The 24,161-nt window shown below is 40.2% G+C and overlaps 3 protein-coding genes and 1 long non-coding RNA gene across 5 annotated transcripts in view; 2 read left to right on the plus strand and 2 right to left on the minus strand.

The window, feature by feature from the left end:
* Positions 1-4,933, plus strand: part of slc7a6 (solute carrier family 7 member 6) — a 12,752-nt gene extending 7,819 nt beyond the window's left edge. The window contains exons 6-10 of the mRNA XM_046033152.1: positions 1,130-1,233; positions 1,403-1,499; positions 1,748-1,897; positions 2,641-2,824; positions 2,927-4,933. Of these exons, the coding sequence (XP_045889108.1) occupies positions 1,130-1,233; positions 1,403-1,499; positions 1,748-1,897; positions 2,641-2,824; positions 2,927-2,994 (603 nt within the window). The 3' untranslated portion in view covers positions 2,995-4,933. The remainder of the gene's footprint in view (positions 1-1,129; positions 1,234-1,402; positions 1,500-1,747; positions 1,898-2,640; positions 2,825-2,926) is intronic.
* A 443-nt stretch (positions 4,934-5,376) lies between these two features.
* On the minus strand, positions 5,377-13,274 carry slc7a6os (solute carrier family 7 member 6 opposite strand). Its single transcript, XM_046033151.1, has 5 exons — positions 13,033-13,274; positions 11,979-12,308; positions 8,922-9,122; positions 7,977-8,109; positions 5,377-6,343 (listed from the first exon to the last, which is right to left on the minus strand). The coding sequence occupies exons 1-5, from the start codon at positions 13,219-13,221 to the stop codon at positions 6,204-6,206; spliced, it is 993 nt and encodes a 330-aa protein (XP_045889107.1). The 5' UTR covers positions 13,222-13,274; the 3' UTR covers positions 5,377-6,203.
* LOC123959212 lies at positions 12,583-16,582 on the plus strand. The gene is made up of 2 exons (XR_006822253.1): positions 12,583-13,346; positions 14,462-16,582. It is a non-coding gene; the product is annotated as an uncharacterized LOC123959212 (long non-coding RNA).
* Positions 16,583-17,607: 1,025 nt separating this feature from the next.
* Positions 17,608-24,161, minus strand: LOC123959009 (adhesion G-protein coupled receptor G1-like). Of its 2 annotated transcripts, XM_046032838.1 has the most exons (12): positions 24,035-24,161; positions 23,742-23,796; positions 23,161-23,248; positions 22,633-22,761; positions 22,030-22,191; positions 21,877-21,931; positions 21,699-21,790; positions 21,301-21,419; positions 20,659-20,939; positions 18,472-18,574; positions 17,973-18,289; positions 17,608-17,881 (listed from the first exon to the last, which is right to left on the minus strand). In XM_046032838.1, the coding sequence occupies exons 1-12, from the start codon at positions 24,090-24,092 to the stop codon at positions 17,766-17,768; spliced, it is 1,575 nt and encodes a 524-aa protein (XP_045888794.1). In that variant the 5' UTR covers positions 24,093-24,161; the 3' UTR covers positions 17,608-17,765. The 2 variants fall into 2 exon arrangements, with proteins under 2 accessions (XP_045888794.1, XP_045888795.1); XM_046032839.1 differs by lacking the exon at positions 17,608-17,881 and having other exon boundaries at positions 18,153-18,289; positions 18,479-18,574.

Here is a 24,161-nt window from a genome sequence, read left to right on the forward strand (position 1 = left end):
GCGCCTACCAGAGGGGAGGAGCTGGAACAGGTTGTGTCCGGGGTGAGATGGATCTGCAGTGATGTTTCCTGCCTGTTTCCTGACTCTGGAAATGTATATATGTACTCGATTTAACATCTACATGAAGGACCCAGCAGTACTGTTGGAACCATCTGGAACCCCCCCTTAACAATCAGTAAGTTAAATCCCTGCTCTGTGCTGATGGCCTGGTGTTGATGTTACCCACATAACAAGGACTACAGCAGCACCTGGACCTTCTGGAGCAGAACTGTCAGAACTGGGTCCCGACAACTTTAACATATCTAAAAGCATGATCTTCCAACAGAAGACCTGATATCAGCAATCCAGATTTCATTTTTAATCAGTCACCCACCTAGATCGCACCCTATATTATGATAACCCGGGACAGTGGCAGTGAACGCAATGAAACCAAAAGCATGTAGACCATTTTATGCAATTAGAAGGACATTTAGTCAATTAGAATTAGGAGTAAAATATTTTACAGTGTAATTGGCCAACCAATCGCCCTTTGTGGTAGTGAAGTTTGGGGTCCACGCAGTCATTAGGACTACACTAGATGGGACAAGCATCCCATAGAGGCCCTGCATACATATTTCTGTAGGTTCACATCTCAAGGAAAACACCAGAATTAAGCCATTACCCACTGGTTATTAACGTAAAAAAAAAACACTTGCATTTTGGTTACATCTGAGATTGAGCCTTTTTAGACCCACAGAGATTTCAGGCACTACAAACCCAACAGTTCAGAGCAGCTTTCCAAACACTAATCAGAGTAAACCAAATTATTAAATTAAATAAGATGTCTATCTGGAACAGTGGACAAATCAAACCAAAACTCATAAACAAACTTACACTTGAATCAGCCTGGTAAGGATCCAGTGTCCTGTTGTTCCAGGAACCTGCCGCTGGCCATCGCCATCTCTATGCCCATTGTCACCATCATCTACATCCTCACCAATGTGGCCTACTATGCTGTTATGGACATCAGTGCTATCCTGGCCAGTGATGCAGTGGCAGTGGTGAGTAGAGAACAGTGAGATGGAGCATGAGATGCACGCGTAGGAGTTAAAAAGTGCAGTCGCCAAACCGGTTTCTGTCTCTGGTTCAGACATTTGCAGATCACACTCTCGGTGTGATGAGCTGGACCATCCCCATTGCCGTGGCTCTGTCCTGCTATGGAGGCCTTAACGCCTCCATTATAGCTGCATCCAGGTAGAACACGCACAAACACAAACGCGCGCTGATTTGAGCAGCACTGCCAAAAAATCTGCAGCAGATATTTTGTAGTTATCATTTACTCTTTTCAAATGGCCAGTGTAAAAGGCCGCACTTTGCACGGTGCGTCGTGTTATCCGTCTTAATTCACGTTTGTTGTGTTCAGGTTGTTCTTCGTGGGCTCTCGCGAGGGTCACCTTCCAGACGCTCTGTCCATGATCCACATACAGAGATTCACGCCGATCCCTGCTCTGATCTTCAATGTACGAAATTGGATCGATTACTGTATAGTAGAGGAAGTACAGGAGACTTCTCATTTACTAGTCTCCTTCATTGTATTTTAGTTATATATGTTGGAAAACATTTTAAATATTTGTTTTTATTTGATGCTAAACTTATTTTCCATTCAAAGAAAAGGAAAAAAATCATATTGCAGTGAATACTTTAACATTCATTGACATCTGTATCTGTTTGTTTTCATCCTCCCTTTCTTCCTCCGTCGACTGTTCAGTGTGTGATGTCACTGATCTACCTGACAGTGGAGGATGTCTTCCAGCTCATCAACTATTACAGCTTTAGCTACTGGTTCTTCATGGGTCTGTCTGTCGCCGGGCAGATCTACCTCCGCTGGAAAGAGCCCGACAGACCCAGACCTCTCAAGGTAAGTCCAATTAAACACACCTGTGTAATCCCAATGCGTGCATCCGTCCATTTTCTGCCGCTTATGCGGGTCGTAGCAAATATGACCAATGCATTTCCTATAGACACTGTTGATTACTTAGCAGCTGCTGGTTCTTTGTTGGTGTCATTTGTGTGCTTGTTTTGTTTGTTGCTGAAGAATATGTACGTACTGGGAGTGTTCCTTTTATGTTTTTTTTTTTATGACAGATAATGCAGGCTTGTCCTCAGTGATCTATTTAAATATGCAGCTGAATTATTGAATGAATTTTTAAAAACAAATGGTGCACATTAAAAAACTGGTTATTTCCATATTCATATCGGCCAAGCTGATGGATCGTGGATAAGCTCTGTATTGTAAACAGACAGAAAAGCTCAACTTTGGTAAACTAAAAATAAGGAGATAGGTAAATAGACAATAATTTTATAATTATTGCTATTGCATTACCGTATATGCTGTATTTTATTTAATGCCACTAACGTTTAATGAATTAAGTGCAGGAATATTAGTGTAAAAAAACTTCCTGTTGGCATAATTATTACCAAAGTGATCGGCTTTAGACTGACTGTAATATCAGTCTGTACCTTTTTCTAGCAGCATGTTGTACATTTTTATATTATAATTTATTTGAATATGTCTTTTGAAATGATCTTATTCAACTGGTGAGGATAACAACAGGATTTGTGGCTGGCTGACAGTGTCCCCACTATTTCCTCTCTCTGCAGCTGTCTATGGTGTACCCGGTGGTGTTCTGTCTATGTGCTGTTTTCCTGGTGGCAGTTCCTCTCTACAGCGACACCTTCAACTCTCTGATCGGCATTGCCATTGCCATGTCAGGGGTCCCCGTCTACTTCCTGGGTGTCTACCTACCAGAGTCCAAACGGCCGCCTGTGATCACCAAGCTACTGCGTGAGTTCACCACGCATCCGGTCAATTCCGCCGCCTCCCTCCTCACCTTTGCCGGAGTCGTAGGCTCAACAGGGGCTAACATGTTGTTGTCTCCCACTGCAGGTTCTCTGACTCACTGGACCCAGTACAGCTGCTACTGTGTGCTGACAGAGGTCGACAAAAGTGAATAGCATCCAGTACACTTTACCCAGCAGTCTCTGCAAGTGAGCATCAGACAAGGGATTCTTTTGTGATTCTCTTATTGTACTGTACGCCATGTTGAAGCGTTTGGACTTCACTGACCTGTTTACAACACTGAAAATGCTGCCACGCTATGCACACGTTCACTTGCAGATATATGCTGGAGTTCAAGGACATTCAAGGAGAAGACAGTGCTGTTATACTGCATATTGTGGATATTGTTACAGTTTAATTCCTTCATCAAATTATTTAATTACTTAGATTTGCCTTGTTAGCTCTACAGGTTATTGTATTATGCCTTTATGTGCCTGTGAGATTTTACAGGTGCTGCACATGACCAAAGGGACCTTTTTATGGCCGCAGCCAACACCCTCCCCATGTGTCTAACCCTTTTTAGTGTTCTTGTGTGCATGTCAAGTCCCCGGTTCCAGACCTGTTTCAGGAGAGTCACAGGGAATAGAAGTGAAAAAAATATCACATTAGTTATCATATAAAGGAGATCACATAGAATAGACTTGGTTAAAGACAGATACAGCGGCTTTGGGGAAGTTTATTGTCTTTCTCACTTTCCCAGAGTCAGAAACTAATAAATGCCCTAGGGCAGACCTTTGTTGTGTATTTGGTGTAGTCTGAAGTTGTGTCAAACAGCGGTATTATGGTCTTATTAGGTAAATAACATGATCACAATCCCATAGGTGTCCAGGAATTTAAGTAAACTACAGAGGGGTGCCTTACCAAGCTTTGTCTGAGGGGAGGCCTACAGTCTCAGACTCTGAAAACCCCTGGTGTATAAGATTGCTAGCGATCCAGTTGATTGTGAAATTAGAACCAGACACTACTGAACTACCTGGGGACTGGGCCACACTGTAACTTCTGGTAATGGGTGAATGAGGTGCGGTTTTAACTGAGGTTTTATATTTATTTTGGTTTCTGGCCTTGTTTTCTTTAAGTCCTCTTTTGTTTATTCAATATGAACAGCACTCACAGGCCCTTTTCCTTTGTAGTGAGTGTTTGTATCAGCAAATATTATAGCAAATATTACATGGATAGAACTGATATTAACTGAAAGATATTATATGCAGAATGTGTGAATGGGCTTAAGCTCCCGCGTGTCAGAACAGGTCTGTCATATTCACTTCCTAAATGGAAAAAAAGGGAAGAAAATGTGTTTTGTCTGCTGCTACATGAAGTTTTAGTCATTATCCTAACTGCATTGCCTTTTTGTACTTTTGGGGCCATTGTCTAATTTTTGTTTTCGCATTTTAACCATTTTTCCCCCCTCATTTGGTGTATTTAATGCCATTTTGTTAAATAGGAAAAATGTGAATGTTTCAAGCCTTTTGGGCTGAGGTTGGTTACCTGTCTGCTGAATCCACTCCATCATTGTAGGAAGCTGTAGACTTCCTGTTCTTTATGTTTATAGCACTAAATCAATTTCTCAACTCTTTAACGTTCAGCGTGCTGTCTTCAAGGCATCAACAACAAAACAGCAATTTCTGTATCCATTGTAGTGTTCCATCTGTAATTCCAGTTGTGTAGCATTCACAAATTACCTCTAAACGGTCTCAAGTAAACTATACCTCACCTCAAACATACTGTACTGCATCTCTGAATCATTGCCTGGAATGGCCTAAATTGTAAAAATACTCTAATCCCAGACGTTAGGAACGTTATTCATGACGCCACTTGCTTGCTTTGCAATAAGTTTTCAGAGTGTAAATGGAATAATCATTTTTAAAGTTTTAAATTAATTTACAATGAATGATTTAAATACAATTTGATGTAGATAATAAGTCATGTTGAATATTAAGGAAACTGAAGATTTGACGGAATCACTGCTGTTTGTTAAATGGAGAGAGACAAACTGTGCAGGCAGTTTTGGAGATGGAGCAGTTAAGCTGTGTCTATTAAAAGCTTTCTTTCAAACTCTTCAACCCTTCCTCTCGTGTCTGCCGCCTGTTTGCTAATAATGCTCTGTCTGCTTGGACCCACTACCAGGTGAGCTTTTCCTGTATTCTGGATAACAGTTTCATTTCCAAGACTGTGACCTTACATTTAAAACTTTCCAACTGTTAACAATGGCCTAATAAAAAAAAAATAAAAAAAAAACACCTCGTTGTCTCAGGAAAATAACTGAGCAAAGAAACAAATCAGATCAACACCTCCAGCCACAACAGGCATGGTGAGTCTTTTCCGGTTTGTTTCCCTTCCTGTGTTTAAGAGAAAACTCAATTTTACTCTTGTGTTGTGGATCACTGGACTGCATACTTTGTTTGAGATGGCCAGGTTCAGTGTTGAAACTTGTCATCTAGGTAGGTTGTTCTTACCGATTTCTTGTGAGTAGTGTGTGAGTGTCATTCAGGACAAAGGTGTTTATTTTGAAAGCTCTTTTTATACACATCTACATATTTACAAAAAGAGGTTAACTTCAACAAGCATCCAAGAGAAACGATCAACTTCAATGGGGAATTTCTGAACCAAACTCAAAACAAACACACACACACACACACACACACACACACCCCCCCACCCCACAACAACAATGATGCACGCTTTCACATTATGCAGAAATCTTAACACGCACAATTATACCCACACACACACACAAGCGCTACCATGCACAAAATGCAAACACCCTAAATTGCAACCACACGCGGCCCAAGACGTCTCACTAACAGAAGTGTTAACGGCACAAAGCATACCAGGCACTTAACACTAATATGCAACATTTCTAACACACCCACACATTCACTCCACCATATTTATATATTAAAAAGGGGGAAAAAAAGAAGAAAAAAAAAAGACACTCTGGAGCTGGAAATACACCTACTCCATTTTCATCTGTGTAGTAGAGAGGGCTGCATTACACCCGAAGAGCGCTGAGGCTTTCTGAACCATTAGTGGTCGATAAACTTTGTGACTCAAGACATTTTTTAACATTTAGGGTATCGTCACTGGTGTTGATGTAAGAACAGGATGTTTTTTTCAGTCACTCATTATATCTGATAAGTGCTACACATAAATTGCTACACTGCTGCGGTGGGATTTCTTGAAGCACATATTTCAGGCATATTTTCTGTTTCTATGTGCCAGTCTTGTTGTCCTCCACTCTCACCTACACAGAGGTCTATGGAGCATGGGGTTAATGTAAAGGGGAGCATGGGGAAGATCCACTGACAGGTGTGGGTTAAAGGACAGCTCAATCAGAACAATATTTGTCTGCATCATCGTCATCATCCGCCGCCTCATCTTCACCACGGCAGCCCAGCTCATGCAGCACTTCCCTCTGGTAGAGCTGCCAGTTTCTCCGGCTGTACGAGTGCTCCTCCTCCCAGTAACCTGCATACACGAGACACAACAGCCAATGAATGACAGCTGCTCATCACAGTTCGACACTTTGAAAGATGTTGGTGCTGCAATAATTAAAAGCAGTCAATGTGGTCTCTTTAGACACACACGCCTGATCCATTAGAAATTAATCATATTGGATGATCTTGGAAATGTCAAGTCTTCTAGGAGGATGCGATAAGTCTGTACTTATCTAACGGTTACGTGCTCTTGTACTAAAAACAGCCAGCAGCCAGGGCATGTACCACGAAGCAGGATTTGAGTTTAGCGAGGTAACTTTGGGGTTAACCCTGGGTTTACAGTACCACAACGGTGGTTCACTTCTTACCGGAGTAGATCACCATCATAATTTATGGCTAATCAGCTCTTTTGGGAAATGACATCACCATCCTTAGCAGATCCCACAGGCTGTTTTATAGGCTGCTTATGTTTAATGCAGAGAAAGCTTTGTATAGCGATATCCTACAGGGACTGATTGACTACTACTTGTTATAGGCTTTTAAGATGACTGTAAGCCTACTTACAGACTTGAAATGCGTTTTACATTTTTATTTTTTTAATTTGCTCTCAAGTCCGTTTCACACAGTAATAAATGAGTTCATTGAAATTAAGTTAGTTTTATGTGTGGGCGCAGGTAATGTGGGGAGTTTTCAATAGCCTAAATGTTGAGATAGTCTTTCAACCACTATTTGAGCACCTTTTACAGAATGAATGGATTTTTCGTTTTGTTGCTTTATGTTAAGTTACAACGATGTTTGGAACACTGAGTGCATTAAATATATTAATCTGGTGTTTTAAGTGACGAGTTCTTAAAAGTGAGTTACATTCATTGTGTCGCCCCAACATGCGTGTGAATTCTGGAATAGCCCAATTAATTCTTAATTCCAATTATTTCTAACAACTTATGGGAACAGTTTGAGAACATTTACATAACATTTATATTTCACAAAAGGTTCTAATTTTATTTCAACAGTGTCCCACACAGGAACAGACCTTGTCCTACAAGGTCATATCAGTTGTCACACCCAAGTCACATTCCTACTCGCTCAACAGTGGTAACAATTATTTTAATTGTTCATTACTTGGATCAATTAGTTGTTTAGTTAATAAAAATGTCAGAAAGTGTTAAAAAAATAAAATAAAATAAAATGTTGATTGGTAGATGACGTCCTCAAATGTCTTATTTGGTTCACAACCTAAGATATTCAGTTCACCGTCATTGGAGTGAAGAAACCAGAAAATATTCACATTTAAGAAGCTGGAATCTGAATTTTTTTATTTTCTTAAGTTACTGAAAATGATTATTGAAATAGTTGGCGATTAATTGAACCACTTATAGGATACACAATAAGAAAGCGTTTGTCATGCCCTCCTTCAGAAGCCATAAAAGGTCATGCTCAATTTCAGATAGAAATAGGCATGGTAAAAGAAATCGGTGTCACAAAAACACTAGGTCACCATTACTTTTGAGTCAGCTGTCATTGCCATTCAAAACGCACTTGGTGTGTCATTTAAGCTTTTGTCCCACTGATTAAACTGAAAAATACTTGACGTGAAAACTAATACCTGCCAAAATAAATAGACTTAAGTGACTTATGACTAACAATAATACGTAAATACCTACCACCATAGCGCTCCTCTCTGTCACTGTCTGCATCACTGTCCTCATCAGGGTAGTCATTCCTCCAGTTACCTTCCTCATTTTCATCATCCTCATCGTCATACACTTCCTCTTCATGAACCACACAGTCAGGCACCTGGGATAAACAACCACCTATTACATGACAGCCTCATTATGACATAATTGTGACAAGTCATTATTGCTTTTAGTGTCTTGGGAGAAATTGTTTATTAGTATTATAATAACATTAAAATAAAGCCAGCTTTATGATGCAAGCTATACACCAGAACACTTTGTTCCACTCTTCTGAGCATATATGAATAATATATTTGCAAAAGTTACCTGTGTTTACTGTTTTGGCTAAAATAACAATTTAAGAAATGTCTACAGTTTTGACTGTTACTACCAGGGCTCAACATTAACACCCGCCAAAGGCGGCAGTGACGTGTAACACAGTCACTCTAGCCACTTTGACAGGTGGGCTGCCCCCCCATAAGTCACGGTTAAAGTCATTGCTAGATGCGTCATTGTACATAAAGCAATGCACGAGCAACAGCATAGCAGGATGTAAACTTCTCTAAAATGAGACAGACAGACTGCTCCGGTGAGGTCCGTCAGCAAGTACATTCAATTTTTCCATATAGTGGTCTTTTCTGCCACATCAGAATAGCTACGTGTGGCAAAACTAGTTCATACGTTAGTGATTGGCCTAACGCGCGTTTCGATTCAGCGCCACCGCTTTGAGTTTAGAAAGCAAATATAAGCTAAACATAAAAGCTTAACAGCAGGGGCAAAATTTACAGTTAGCAAAGGCTTGTAATATAGTCAAGACCAGCAGATGGCAGCTCACTCTTGTTAATTTATCCAACTACAAATTTCCCCATGTCTACATTCACTCACTCAGATTTAAGCACTCATTCATCTGTCCGTCCATCCATCCACACACACCAGTTCTCCCTCATCGGCGTAGACCCTGACAGACACGATGTCCTCGATCCAACCTGATGCGACAGTTTCCTGGTAGTACACATCGTAGACGTAGTCTGTGTCCTGCTGCTCCTCCGCCAGTCTGTCTCCAGATATGCTCAGACGCTCCCGCAGCAGCTTGGTGTTGTTACACAGGATCACTTCTGGGTCTGAGGACAGTGTCTTTACAAAAACAGTGTGAAAATAAATTTAGCAATGATGACTAATGCCTTGCATTGTTAACGACAGATTAACAAAGGCAGTTGACATCATACAATAAGGATTATTTGTGTCCTTATGTCAAAACCACACAGAACTATGCTTTGTGTTTGAACAGCATTTAAAATTATTAGGCTATTAAATTATATTTACTGTCTTCTGCTGAAAGCATTTGGTGATAGAAGTAAAGAAAACATTCATTTGAGCGGTCAGTAAGATAAGCAAATTAATGTTGGCTGGTTTAGCAGGTGTTTGGTAAGTGCTGGACTGTTTGTAGGATAATTATCCCGATAAATGTCAAATCATTAATTCTTTCAAGTTTAAAGGCTGATTTTTGCTCCTGACTGAAAGTTGAAGAAACTTTTCTTCATGATCAGTACAAACACTTGATGCCGAACACTGGACCACTTCACAAATCTGAGGTAGAACACTCAAAATAATTAAAATGATAATCTTTTTTCAATAAATATGTGCGAGTAAAATTAAAGTGAAATCCTTTTTCAGTCCCTTTTCCTCAACAAAATAAATATCTAAGTAGGAAAATTAAGTGCTGATAAATTTGTAATTCAAATAAATTAAAGTAAAGATTTGTTATATTTAGGGCTACAGCTAACATTGATTTTAGCAAATCAATTGTTCTATAGATCATTTCATCGATTACTTTACAGGATACACTAGTATAAGTACTTTTGTTTTTCCTTTTTGTTTCAAATCCCATTATCCCATACTTTAGAAACTTCCTTCTTCGTCCTTTGCCGTTTTCTCTCGCTCTTCCTCCATTTTGCAAACAGCACCATTACAATCAGTGTCAGCGCGACATGCGACAGAAATAATTGTCTGTGCAAAACAGTGGCTATACAGTTACTAGGGGTGTGGAAATTAATAGATTTTTAGATGCATTGTGACGCAGACTTGGACGAGTCAGAATCGATTCACAAATGTCAATAATCGATTATCTATGGCTTAATTGATAACGTAATGTTGACGGACCGAAAAAGGCGGAACTCGTAAATGCGGAAGTGCAGCTCCGGACCCATGTGGTTCTCCCTGTTCGGCACAGACAGACAGCTGTTGAATAAACGACTACTGCTACTAAACTTTCACATGATCAATAAAATCAATGCATTTCACCGTATACTGCAGCAGCAAGGGACGGTGAAAACAGCGAAGCAGAGGAAAATACGAGTTATACGTTTCAGTCTGGCTGTAAATGTACAGTGTAGGTCATGCTGTGTGTGTTAATTAAAATCTGTCTATGATTTTCCAACTTCTGGAAAAGTGAAGGCAGTTAGTGCTAACGTTAGCAAACATCTCCTCTTCAGACTGCGGTCTGGAAGCTGAGCAGGACGTCTTTTGGCCCATGATGTTCAATACAAGATTACAATAATCAACTTACAAAACACAAACATGTAACTACACTAGAAAAAAGAAAAAAAAAAGAAAAAGGAACATATATTAAAATGGAGTGAACGTAGTTTGGCTGGAGTGTTGTAAAATGCATAGTTCAACCCCCATCTGACTCTATACTAATACATAACAGCAGCATCAGAAATAAAAATAGCAGCAGCAGAGGTCAGTAATAATGCCGTTATAGTGTAATAATGCTAAGCAATGTTAGCTACATTTATATGAAGTAACATTAAATATCTGCACTTCATTACTACCTACTTGTTTGGATTGTTACAAATACTTTGCTTTAAAAGTACCAAGTAGTCACACAGTGAGAAAAATACATCTTTATCCTATTCGTTTTACATTCGCATCGTAGCACTCATAATCGTAAGGAGGTGCCTTGAAATTCCCACCCCTGAGGTGATGAATCGAAGACGGGATAATCGTAATCGAATCATGACACCAGTGAAGACGCACACCCCTAACAGTTAAATGGATTATACAAAGCATTGAAGCTTTTTAGAATTAAATTGATAAATTGTTTCAACCCTAGTTAAATTGTTAGTGGAAAATTATATTGCGATGATATCAAAATGTGGCCACACTTTAGAATGTCATTCTCTCGGCTATGTTCCTTTGTTTTACACCGCACTGATTGTACAATTGAAAAGTTTCTGTTTTTTGAAAGTCACAACATTTCTGGGCAGGTTTTACTCAGAATTATGGTTATATTGTCAATTGGACTATTCATAAGAATCAATTTCAGTAAGCAGACTGGTATAGTGATCAATCGATATGGGTTTTTCAATGGCCGACACATATTTCGAGAGCAGGGTGGCTGATGCACGATATTTAATGCCGATGTCAAAACAAAGAAAAGTCATCAATAATTCCATTATTCCACGCAGAACACAATCTGACATAAGTGATTATCTTTTATCTATGGAAGTTTTATTCATTATTAATGAAGTAGAAAAATACATTTGGTAATGCTATAGATTTCAGACTATGACCGGTGCTGAAGGGGTACAGTTTGTCAGAAGTGACGTCCTTCAGCTGCATCATTCTCCACAGTATAATACATATTTGACACAAGTCAATCATTGTTTAAGATTAGATTTCCTGTCATTATGGACGGGACATTTAGAAAAGATGATGGTGACTTAGGGAATTTAGGGGCCGCCATCCCAAAACGCAGACGAGAGAATGCTAACATAGTTCCACAGCCACACTGACCAGGCTCCGGCAGTTGTGTCTACAGACATTTTTTGTATACCGGCCTCGTGAGTGCTGGTATGACCGATGTGATTATCTCAAAATGCCGGATATCTGGTCTCTCACTAGTATGGTAATTGATTCCATTACAGACAAAATCCTAAAAAAATAAATAGGCTCATCTCTAACCAGCTACAGTAATACTCAACTCACCTTTCCAACAGACTTGTCCTGTTCCTCTACAGTCTCATGTATGAGATCAACCACCTGGATTTCACCGACAGCCCAACATTTGTCCTTCTCTTTCCCAGTTTGCTCCACGCCCTCAGAAGCATCTGTCTGGGGGTTTTGCTGCTCAGCTGGGCTTGCCAGGCCTGTGCGGTGGTTAGAGAGTATTCTGTAGCGTTCCTCCCTCCTGGTGCTCAACTTCGTGCTCCGTAGGTCCCCAATTATCCGTTGTGAACTGGCAGCAGAGGGTCGCAGAGCGTGGGCCATGCGAGGCCGAGCCAAAGCCTGTCTAACGTGCGTCTGAACTGGAGCATCCTGGTGATGAGATGACAAACGGCGAGAATCTTTAGGGCTCTTACATGGATATGAGAAGATATCTGGCTTTAATTTGAAGGATAATAACGTTAAGTATGCACAAGACAATCCTTAGAAACGCGTCGCCACTTTCAAACCCAAACACACTGAAAAACAGGCCTTCTCAAAATGTCACAGCGAACAGAAACACATTTACAGCATCTGACAAACGTTATTTAAATAAAGGCAGGTAGAAACCAGCCAAATTCGCTTGTAAATAAAAGTGAAGGCTGTAAAATAATACACCAAAATATGTTTACCAGCTAAGATAATTATGTTGCGTGATAAATGATACTGAAATGTTTAACATTGTAACTACTTAAATAACGTTAGAGCCATGACGGCTTTGCTTTTGGATGAAGTCAAATCATCTCCGAGGCCTGAAAACACGTCACAACATCAACAAAATGAGCTAACTGACGCCACAGGCTAACGAAGTGCGGGCTAACGTTGGCCAATAACGCTGACTAGCCTGAGTGCTATGCTAACAACAACTGCCACAGACGGCGCATTGTTTTCCATTATTTCAAGGAGCTAATTTCATAAAATGTTCAGCCAGCCAACCGTTCAAAATCGTTAAGTTTATACCGAGACGCAAATTATTGTGTATTCGCCGTTTCCACCGCCAGCTGCGTTGGCATAGCTCGGCTAGCTAACACCGTGCCAGCAGCAGCGGGCCTCTCACCTGTGTCGCTACGGTCGCCACGAGTTTGAAGACAGAGTTTTCCACCTCGGCTTCGTTGGGCTCCGGTACCGTTTCGCCTGAGCTCTGGGACGTCTCTGGACGGATACGTTTGCACGCCAGCAACAAAGCGTCTGCGGGATCGGTCCCCCTTTTTCTCTTGACTCGCAGAATCGTCGTGTTTGGATCCATGTCGTCCCTCTGTCTGAGTTGGTCTGGTTTGTCTGGATCACTTGGAGAGCTCTCAACTCCGCCTTTATTTCCGGGTGCCACAAACGTCACTGCACGGATATACTTGGAGCGGCGCAGGCCGGGAGGTAGGGAGTCATGTCATATCCATTGATTGAAAACGCTATCTAATCTAAATGTATTAGATTTTTGTACACTACATTCAAGGTCAAGTGGATTAAAAATGACATCCAAGGAAAGGATAAACTATGGTACTTTATTCCAGAATTTATTTTTGAAAAAGTAGGTGGTGTTGAATTCCTCCTGCAATGTCATTTTGACATAAATAAAATCCCCGTTGCTCTATATTTACTTAATTATTCAGTAAAACCATATGGTATTTGTCTTCAACCGTTTGTGCCTTAAAGGAAGTGCAGCCTACAGAGCAGCTACAGCAGTAACCTTTGACTGGCCAGTGGCCATCACATAAACAAACATTAGTGGTGGGAATATAATTTAAAAATTATAGAAAATAAATAACCCTTTTCAAAGCTGTTTTTAAAATCAATTTAGAATGTTCAGTTATAAATTAACACTTTAAGTCAATATAACAAGTACAATTACTTAGCAGAAGATAAACAATTTATATTACATATTTAGTGTAAATAAATTATTCTAAATTGATTGCACACTCTTGACACTAAATTGGCTTCTTTCCTTTGTACCGTTCTTTCAGTAGAACAATGTATTGTGATTGGGGGTCTGAATTAACTGATGAACACACATCTGGTCGGGCTTGCTGAACGGCTCCAGCAGTGTTATCATGCTTTGTACACATACTGTGCATGCCAGGAGGGCTATGTGCCTTCAGAACTGGTCATTATAAAGACAGTTGGCTGCTTGCTCTGGGTGTAGTCACATCACCAGTTTATATGTATGAGGAGGTGGAGTCACGCTGAAAGAGTCTCATCCCCTCAGTGTAGTTAGAGGTTTCTTAGTGACAGCAGGCTGCACTCAGTATAAGTCCCTGTCCCAAGGTAGAAAAACTGAATCTTGGTTCTTCCAGCATTTTTTAATAATACTATTTTCTACACAGGTAAGTACGCATTTACTCGGATCATTTCCCTTGACAAATGAATATTTCTGAAAGATAGTAATTCGAAATAACTTTAGCTAATATTCTAATAATCTAAACATAATATTTATCAAACCCATATTCAAGAATTCATTACTGACGTTGTTATATCTTTACATTTGGCCGTAGTGTGTTCAACATGTCAGCTGCCACCTGTCTGCTGTCTGAAGAACACTTTCTGTGCTCCATCTGCTTTGATGTGGTCACCACTCCTGTCACCATACCGTGTGACACAACGTCTGCAAAAACTGCATCACTGAAAACTGGAGAATTAACAGTAAATACCAGTGCCCAGTGTGCAAAAAAGCGTTTTGACCAATTACCTGAGTTGCGTGTCAATACTTTCGTATCTGAAATGGCTGCCCAGTTCAGACAGTCAGCTGTAAAGAAAGCCTCTGAGATTGCCCAACCAGGAGAGGTTCCCTGTGACGTCTGCACCGGGATCAAACTGAAGGCCATGAAGTCCTGCCTGGTGTGTCTGACGTGGTACTGTGAGACTCAACTGGAGTGACATCACACAGTTTCTGGCCTAAAAAAGGCATAAACTCATTGAGCCTCTTGAAAACCTAGAAAACAGGATGTGTACACAGCATAATGAACTGATTGAGGTGTTTTGTTCTGAGTCAGACCATGAGTCGCATGACGTCGTTCCTCTTAAATGAAAATTCGAAAGAAAGAAGACAGAAATGAGGAAGACAGAAGCAGAACTTCAGCAGATGATCCAGGGTAGACAGTGCTACCCTGTGCTTCAAGCTGAGCTACAGAGGGTGCAACAGTATGCTGTGGATGTGGCTCTTGATCCTGACACAGCACATCCTAAACTCGTTCTGTCTGATGATGAGAGACAAGTAAATCACAGTGGTGTGGAGAGGAATGTCCCACACCATCCCGAGAGATTTCATATTGTGTCATTGTCTTGGGAAAGCAGAGTTTCTCTTCTGGCAGATTCTACTATGAGGTCGAGGTTAAAGGGAAAACTAAGTGGGTTTTAGGAGTGGTCAGTGTGTCGGCCAACAGAGAAGGACCAATCATATCAAGCCCGGAGGCTGGTTACTGGTCTCTGCAGCTGAGGAATGGAAATGAGTACGTGGCTCTCACCGACCCTGATGTCGTCCTCTCTCTGAAATCGCAGCCTCAGAAGGTGGGAGTGTTAGTGGATTATGAGGAAGGTCTGGTCTCCTTTTATGACGTTGATGCCTTTTAAGACATGATCTACTCCTTCACTGGTATCTCCTTCACCGAAAAACTCTACCCGTTCCTCAGTCCCTGTTTCAACGACGGTGGTGACATTTCTGCTCCTCTCAGAATCTCTGTTGTCCGTAAGACGAATTGAATCAGTCTTTTTTCTTTTTCCAGAAATGATTTCCTGTCATTTAAGTCAGTTGTTCCCAACGACACATCCTCACTGCCCCATGAGCTAAACTTCGGTATACCTCATCAGCACCACCCATCATGTTCCAAATGTGTTAATTTCATTTGGTTTTAAACTGGATGTTATTTAACACTATTAACTGTAAATGGGGATATTGTTTTTTATTGATTTCTTTCATACAATCATCAGTGTTTTGGTTGGTTTGGTCAAGTTTGCATTTGTACTACTAGTGGCAGAATCAACATTTTACCAATTTATCCATTAGCTACTTTTAGCTAACCATTTCACCCATTTATCCATTACTTAGCATGTTGCTATGGCAACCGGCAGTGCCTGTAGAAGCAGCAGCCGGTAGCTCCTTCAAACTTTGCCACACTTTTGTTTTTATCTGTTTTTTTCCACCTCGCTTGTCAAAACACGTGTTACCTCTGACATAAATACAGTCATTGGAAGATGAAGACGGGATTAAAGAGCAGCGGACCACAATCCACCCGGGCCACACAGCCGGACCAGGCACCACGGCGGGTGCGATGATCACTCAGAGGAGAGGAAAGAGCCAGGAAAGGAGCCATGCTGGCCCAGTTTGGACTTGATTCTGCTCCTAAAGATCCGGTCTAGACAAAATGGGACTCATATTGACCAGACAATGGAATTCATATCATTACAGAGACCTGTCCCATCAACATCCACAGGTGGTCAGATGATCAAGCGCTCGGCAGGTGGTCCATGTTCTGAGCTGTCGGCGCAAGACTCCGGCAAGATGAGAGGAGGTGAACTCACTTACATTGATGATGCTTAGTGCACAAACGCAGTCAAGATGGACTCTGTTTCCTAAATGTTAGACTGTTTATTGTGGAGATAAAACCTTTATATTATCATCTGGTTGCTGCTGTTTGCATTCACCGCAGATGCAAATAAAAAAAATGCACTGTGGAATGTTCGGGGTGTTTACATGTCTGTATATAAATAACTGTAGGCCTATATATTGTTTAATTTTATTTTATATGTTACCATATTTTAATATAGGCCTACACTTAATTATATATTGTGTGTTTAGCATGAAGGAACTACAAATTTATTTTCGTTATGCAGCCTTGCGCTGTATAGTGACTAATAAACAAGCTTGTACCTTGTATTTTTTGTTAATTATTTTAACTATAGCCAATACTTTTTTAAGCTTTTATTAGCTAACTTTTTGAACTGTTTATTCATTATTTTATCTATGTTATTTTTAAACATCTATCCCTTATTTTTAGCTAACTGTTTAGACTAACTTCCCATAGTTTTCACAGACTCTCAGGCAATGCATGTTGTTCAGCTGTTAACAGCTATGGATACAAAAAAGTAATATTTCTGTTTGTTTTTTAATAGTTGAGCTACTGTTTGATCTTCCCATGAATTCCTTGACAACTGCAGAAACACCCACTGGGGTACAAACACTAGTTGGAAATCAGTACTCAAACATAAAGTCAAGTTATGTCCTTGATGATTACTGAGCCACTCTTTGTTTAATTTTTCTTTGTAATAGTGCATTACGTGTTACTACTGCAGTACATCACTTGATTTGTTGAAGTTTATTTGAAGCCATGCATCCATCCATCCATCCGTCTGTTTACCCATTTATTCTATGTTATGCACAGATGTATGGATCTTATTCAAATCTAATCTAATCTCATTTCTATTTATTAATCCATTTAATGGTCAAATTGTGCATTAACAGAGAACAAGATTGAGGTCAAATTTCTAAAAGTTTCTTTTTTATAATTTGAAACGGAGAAGAATATAACCTGAATGTAATGTGTAGCCTATTGTTCTTCCTTTGAAATGGAGGAAGCTTATTAAAAAAAGCCAAAAAAGTATTTGCCATCTGTCCATACCTGATAGTACTGTAACCATAACAATCACAATTGATGCATGCTTTTATTTGCAATAGTTATTTAAAGGAGTTGCAAGACATTAACAAATAAAGTTATTGTTAGTTATAATTTAACTGCACATTGCTGGAGTCTAGTTAACACCTAATATAGGAAATGGGTAATATATTTCTGTGAGCTGTGAATATCAGTTATTGAAACTGGTTGTCATCATTTTCTGAGAGGAGGGGTCTCCGACTGAGGAGTTACTGTCAGATCGAGACTTGCAGGTCAAAGCCACAGACCAGAAGAACACGCATACCCCTGAGAAGAAAAAAAAGAAAGGCTGTGAATACTTCCAGCAAATCATAAAGGCACAGTGCATGCTTTATATGAGGATGATGCACATACTGACCCTGCAGGGAGTTTAGTATAGTGAAAACATAGATCCCAGGGAGGGACATGTAGGTGGCGCTCGCTAATCCCCAAGGTAAACCCAGCATACAGCTGAGGCCTAGTAATGTGGCACAGTCCTTCCATAACCTAGTCCCTTTCTCTCCGTTCATCTTCTTCAAGCTTTTAGTGCCTTCACTCCCTTCCCTTAGCCGCCAGAGCTTAAACAACACCAGCCCCAGCATGCAAGAATTGCACAGGATCACCAGGCACGGGAAGGCCACAGTGGTGATGTAGCTGACTACAAGCCTGTGTGGGAACGTGCTGCTCATCCAGCATCTGCAGGATGTTAAAACCAAACACAAATCAAAGTCATATTTGATTTAGATCAAGTTCACTTTGAACGCCACATAACCTGCTTGTTGGCAGTGAATAAAGAGAATTAGAGTCACAGTATGTATTTGCTAAGAATTATGTGAGGTTGAATATTTCAAATCATAACAAAAACTTTGGGTTCTTACATCTGACCTGTTGAACTGTGGTTGTTGTTATCAGTCAGTCCCAGACTGTTTTTGCCATAAACACCTGAAATCCCACAAACTGCTACAGTCAGTGTAGGAAGACCTGAAAGACAAGAAAGATACAGAATTGACTTCAACAAGCCGCGACTGCGGTAAAATCTGCCTGCGTGAGCACTTGGTTTCCTCAACTGTCAAAAATAAGCTGTGGGATCAATCAAACTCCACTGGACCACTTACGGAGGAATATAGAACAAACATTCTGTAAGGAAATCAAAATTCATCAACTCCAGTATCAAACGTCATACCTGCTTTAAAAGCATTAACTCACACTAACAACTACATTTTGTGACATACACTTTAGACTTTAAACTTTCAACAGGTAGAACTAGCCTTTCTGCTTTTCTTTAAGTTACTTATTGAAATTAATTGTTATTCCAGCTCTCATGGCTGTGCCGTGTTGTGTATTTATTTTGCTTGACTGTTTCTCCTTTTCATTCTCCCTCAGTTCTTTTCTTATGTCAGCTGTTTATTGCTGTGCGGCTGGTTGTCTCTTTGGTTTTGTTTTTGTTTGTTTGCTTGATTTTCTACACCCCAAGCCCCCCTGCCTGTTCTCTTGCAGGTTTCGTTGCTTTCTGCAATTAGTGTTTTCCTCTGCTATTTCCTGTTGCGTTCGTGTCTGTTTGTGTGGTATTTGTGCCCCCCAACCGCATTTTTCCCCCACTTCTGGCCCGGTGACAAATCATTACATATTTAAATAAATGATAAAATAGACAAAGGAGTATATTAATACTCTCTTGTTAAAGTAAAACCTTTCTGGTACAACACGGTATCCAGCTTCTCATACTCTATACCTGGCTGCGGGGCAGGACAGATTTAAAAAAAACAAACAATTTAATTAAAATAAAAGCTGCGGTCGCCTATTGACTCTCTCTTTGTGTGAATGTGTTAAAAGGTCTGATGATATTGTACATTTTTCATTATCATCATGTCCTATTGGGAACCAAAACCAACAATGGATGTATCCTACCAACAGTTATTGACGGTGTAACCAAAGCGTGGTAAAGTTTATTCTTCTGTTCGACAGAGCCTCATTGCTGTCCAAAAACACACCAATGCCCTGGATAACACCTTCTTTCATTACCGTGTACATAGGCACTGTATATTATTTTGAGCCGACCCCACAGCAGCCTGCTTATGTAAATAAGGACCACTCGTTACTGTAAGTCACCAAATGTGACATGAAATGGTTACATTCTACATCAATAAAATATGATTCAGTTTTGTGGTGTGTATGCCATTCCCTATCTTAAGAGTGGCTGTTTGGTTTACATTTCTGGTAAACTTGGTTTCATGCAGATATTTACTGGACACTGTGCTAAAGTTTGATTATTTTCAAGTATTTGACATCATTAAGGTGTGAGAAATGACTGTCGTGGTAGTGACTACCGTTATTTATTTTTTCTGTGTCACCACAGCCCATCCTCAGAACTCTCACACACACACACACACACAAATGTAGACACAAAGTGTACGTGCTCACTTTCAGCTCACAGTTTCTGTAACAGTTGTACAGCTTCAAAACGATTAAATTAGAATAATCCTTTCTCATATATCAACAACATGTTAATAATAACTGCATAATGTTTGGTAACAGCTACAGAGCCCAGCTTTTCTAGGAAATGGTTTACTTCTTCATTAGGAATCTGTGGGTTTGGAGCTGAGAGCCACAGGGTAGTGACGTCAGAAAGTACTAAGTGACAGACTAATGCATTGTTGGCTTTGGTATTTGAGGAAGACAATAAGAAACATTTTAACACATAAACAAGACGAATATGGGCAGCCTTATCCTATGTAACATTTGTCAGGTAGTCAGAAAATTTGACTCCAAGTGATGTGTAAATAAGCAACTGTTTAAAACTTAAAAGGTAAGAATGTGTCAGTTTACAGCTTGTTTCTGCTGGCCAGAAGATCCATTGCAAGTTTAAAGCTTTTAAAGATTTCATTTGATGTTGTGCTTTAATAGTGCATCTGCCCACAAAGACCACAAACCAACCAATGAATCTAGGGTGTTTGGGCTCTGGGGCCTGCTTTGGCCTGTTTGTGTTCCTCACTTCATCACGAGACCCCTGTCCTTGTGTGCATGCATGAAAAGAGAGCTAATTCATACACCTCTCAGACTCCACTCACCCCATCCCACCAAGCTTAGTTTGAGCAGGTATCTCCTAACGTAGATGTTGAAGACTCTGACTAGGAGAAGGTAGAGGTGGAATCCTTCCAGAGCCGACCAGCTGAAGGTTGCCAGCAGGGACCAGTGTAAAAAAAGACCCAGAATCCGACAAACCCAGCCCTCCTCATCCTCCTTCAGTTGCCACACCCAGAAGCTGCACAGCAAGAAGCTGAGGTGGAGGCAGAGCAGCGCGCCTGTTAGCTGCATATGCAAACTGATGGCCTTCTCTGGACGCCGCCGTCTGAAAGAGAAACAGTGGCTTAAGACTTTGACGTAATTCTGCTTTCTGGCATACAGTATTAAATGACAATGAGGGGCTGCATCCTCAGAGCTTAAAGGTAGGGGCATGCTTAAGAGTTTGTGTCGCATGTCGTCCAATGTCATCATTAGAAAAAAGTGTATAGCTGCTTGGAATCTCTCTTGCAGAGAGAATGGCGATTAAAAAGGGTTGAGTGAGTCAGAGTTGCTCTTCTGTGGTCGCTTACATTAACAAACAAGAAGTGATTAAATGTTGACTTCTGCAGGAAGAAGACAAAAATAAATCCAATAATAACACACACTTGGTCTGGTGGAAAGTATGTTACGTCAAACAGAAAACTCACTGTAGACATATAAAGATAATCAAGCTGATCACTGTGAAGAAGACGGACAGAGCTGATCCAATGTAGGTGATATAGCTTAGGTTCACAGCATTCCTTGTATCCACTGATATTGCAGGGTTCTGGAACAGACAAAATAAAACAATAAAACTTCAACTTTATTTCAAATTCAGAAGTCTGATGGAAGCCTCTTCAGCAGACTCTATTACTTGATATAGAATTTGTTGTACATTTGTAGTAGATTAGATTTGTAGTACAGCTACATTCTATGCTTCAAAGTGTGTTTCCATTCAACTTTAAGCACATTTTCAATAAAACACTGGTGTAACAATTTAAAACAAATTTATAAAATATAGTAAAATGGCCCGTACGCCTCAGTCAGAAAGATGTTACCATCTTACCACAAGCACAGCAAAGAAGCTCAGGTGGTTGCAGCTGCAAATAAATTCTGTTCTGTTGACAGTGGTAACACAGCCGTCTGTGCTCCAAGTACCTGGACACAGACATTTAATGGATAAATCGCAGTTCATCTTTTTTTATTTAGGAGCAAAAATACTGTAGGTGGTATATGTAGCCCACCTGTTCCATCCTCCAGCGCCGACTCCTCCCAAAACACACAGGTCCCATTTATTACCTGAAACATATTCAAAAGTGTATTCAGAATTAGAGGGAATCAGATTACACGTTACATTTTTCAAGCTGCTTGCTTGATGCTGGCACAGATGGTTTTACCTGTTCGTTGCATTTGAAGGTTAATATGATGGGTTGTGAAAGGTTTTTTACAGGAACGCTCCCTGCCCTCACTGCCAGGACAAATCCGTCCATAACTTGCCTGCTGGTAGCTTGATTTGGCAATAACCCTCTCCCCCTTCCTTTTGGCAGAGGAGGACTCAGCTGCAATGATAGACAGAGGGGACACATAATGCTGGGATGAGAATAATTCGAGGTAAATCTGCTTCATAAAATTTGTAAAAGAATTGCAACGGCATTAGCTACGGAATCAACCTTTTCTTGATTTTCATAGTGCACAACAGCTAACTGTGAGCACTCAGAGTTCATGGAAATCATTGCAAATCAACAAGAGGGGAACATGTTACCTTTTACACCTAATTATACAGAGAGAGCCAACTTAAAGTTTAAGCCAGTGTCAGTGTTCAAAAATGTTAAGGTCATCTTCCTTATCTATCCTCTTGAATTGCAGACACTTGCAGATTTCCCAAAGATAAAAAAAACTTTAATTCACCTACTTGTCTGTGATTAGTAGTGAATTACCATGGGCATTCAAGGAGGGATTAATTCACTTAAGTGGTTGCAATTATCTTTGGAGCTACCTACCTTGAACAAAGTGCTGTTGATCACAGTGGCCACCAGAAGTACCTCCTCCACAGATGCAGCTCCTCTGCTTCTTTGAAGGGCTGAGGATGGAATGTGAACCCTGTGTTGAAGAGTGGGACTTACCCTGGCCTAAAATCCATAAGCACACGCACAAACATGCAAAAAATATTTACCCATCTTATTTCACACACCAAGGAAAATATTTTTTTAATATGATAAATAAACTAAACAATTATTTATAGTATAATATACAATTACATTTATTCATTTAGCTGACACTTTTATCCAAAGCGAATTACAATTGCTATACATGTCAGAGGTCACAGGCTTCTGGAGCAACTAGGGTCTAAGTGTCTTGCTCTGGGACCCAATGGTTGATGGGTCACATTGTGGGATTGAACCCAGGTCTCTCACACCAAAGGCATAGTCTTATCCATTGCGCCATATAATGTACAGTTTTCCTCCTGTATAGCTATTTTGTTAGCGCAGACAAAAGCTGGGAGCCATTTACCCAAAAAATGACCTCACCTCTTGAGATAGGTTCACCATCTGACGGCTGAAATTTACAGGAAAACGGCGTCCTAGTATACAGGATGCAATTCTGTCCTCATAGCATCTAACAAAACATATTTCACATATTTCATTAATCCAAACAAGGAGTTATACAACATTATAACTACACTATTATAGCCCACTATTGTAACTACTTTAATCAGTATTGATTTTCGGAGAACAAACAACACAGCTGAGTTGTATTTGGGTTATACGCAACAGCACTGCCTTTGACATTACTTCAGTGATTATTGTACATGGTCATTTATAGGGTGGGAAAGTTGTACACTCTTTGGCTGGTGAAAACATTTCAAAACACTGCGGTATAAAGAGGCAAATGCAGAGTCACAAGTTCCTGAAGAGCTGACAACCTGTCATAATCAATGATTTGCTCAGTGTTTATGCGCTTATTATGATTCAGTCTGACAATCACATCATTTATTAGCCAGCAGGGAACAACCACACTTAATTTATTAGTGGATGAGAAAGATGTATTAGTCTTCAAAAAGAGGAGTGAAGATTTACAGTATCAGCTTAGTATCCACTGTCTGAGTTACCTGGTCCAGGAGAGATCAACTTTTTGACACTCAGCGATGACATTTTCACAAAGGTCTGTCAGAGTGACAAAGAAGGCAAAATAGTCAGAGATAGTACAGTTGTAGTGTACGACTTAGTGTTGCACAAGTGGTTGGGTAAGAATCACTAACGTCAGGTAGCAAAGGAAAATGAGTGACTTTACTTTTCTCTTGATGTGATGATCCAGGGCCTTCATATGTCAACAGTTCAAAGGGTATTCACCCCATAAAAACACTAACCACAAACACACATTAAACAAATGTGAACAACTCACCGACAGCTTGGGTCTTAGAAAACCAGACGAGTGTGAGGAGATAAAGAGTAATCCACATCGTGCTTCACTGTTCTTCAAAGCGAAGATGTTACATTTCCAGACACAGCGTTGTTCTGCCTGTTTGACG

Source organism: Micropterus dolomieu, linkage group LG20, assembly GCF_021292245.1.
Source record: "Micropterus dolomieu isolate WLL.071019.BEF.003 ecotype Adirondacks linkage group LG20, ASM2129224v1, whole genome shotgun sequence".
In the NCBI taxonomy this organism is placed as follows: Eukaryota; Metazoa; Chordata; class Actinopteri; order Centrarchiformes; family Centrarchidae; genus Micropterus; species Micropterus dolomieu.

Bases quoted from the DNA above. Each gene is read 5' to 3' on its own strand.
- LOC123959009 (XM_046032838.1), bottom strand. From the start codon at position 24,092: ATGTGGATTACTCTTTATCTCCTCACACTCGTCTGGTTTTCTAAGACC. The intron at 23,249-23,741 runs GTAACTCAGACA...ATGTTTTGTTAG, and splicing joins GTTGATCTCTCCTGGACCAG to ATGCTATGAGGACAGAATTG. The intron at 18,575-20,658 runs GTGAGTGGAGTC...CTTGTCTTTCAG, and splicing joins ACTAAGCTTGGTGGGATGGG to GTCTTCCTACACTGACTGTA.
- slc7a6os (XM_046033151.1), bottom strand. From the start codon at position 13,221: ATGGATCCAAACACGACGATTCTGCGAGTCAAGAGAAAAAGGGGGACC. The intron at 12,309-13,032 runs GTGAGAGGCCCG...TCTCATCACCAG, and splicing joins TGGCGACCGTAGCGACACAG to GATGCTCCAGTTCAGACGCA. The intron at 6,344-7,976 runs GTAGGTATTTAC...TCGTGTATGCAG, and splicing joins CAGAGAGGAGCGCTATGGTG to GTTACTGGGAGGAGGAGCAC.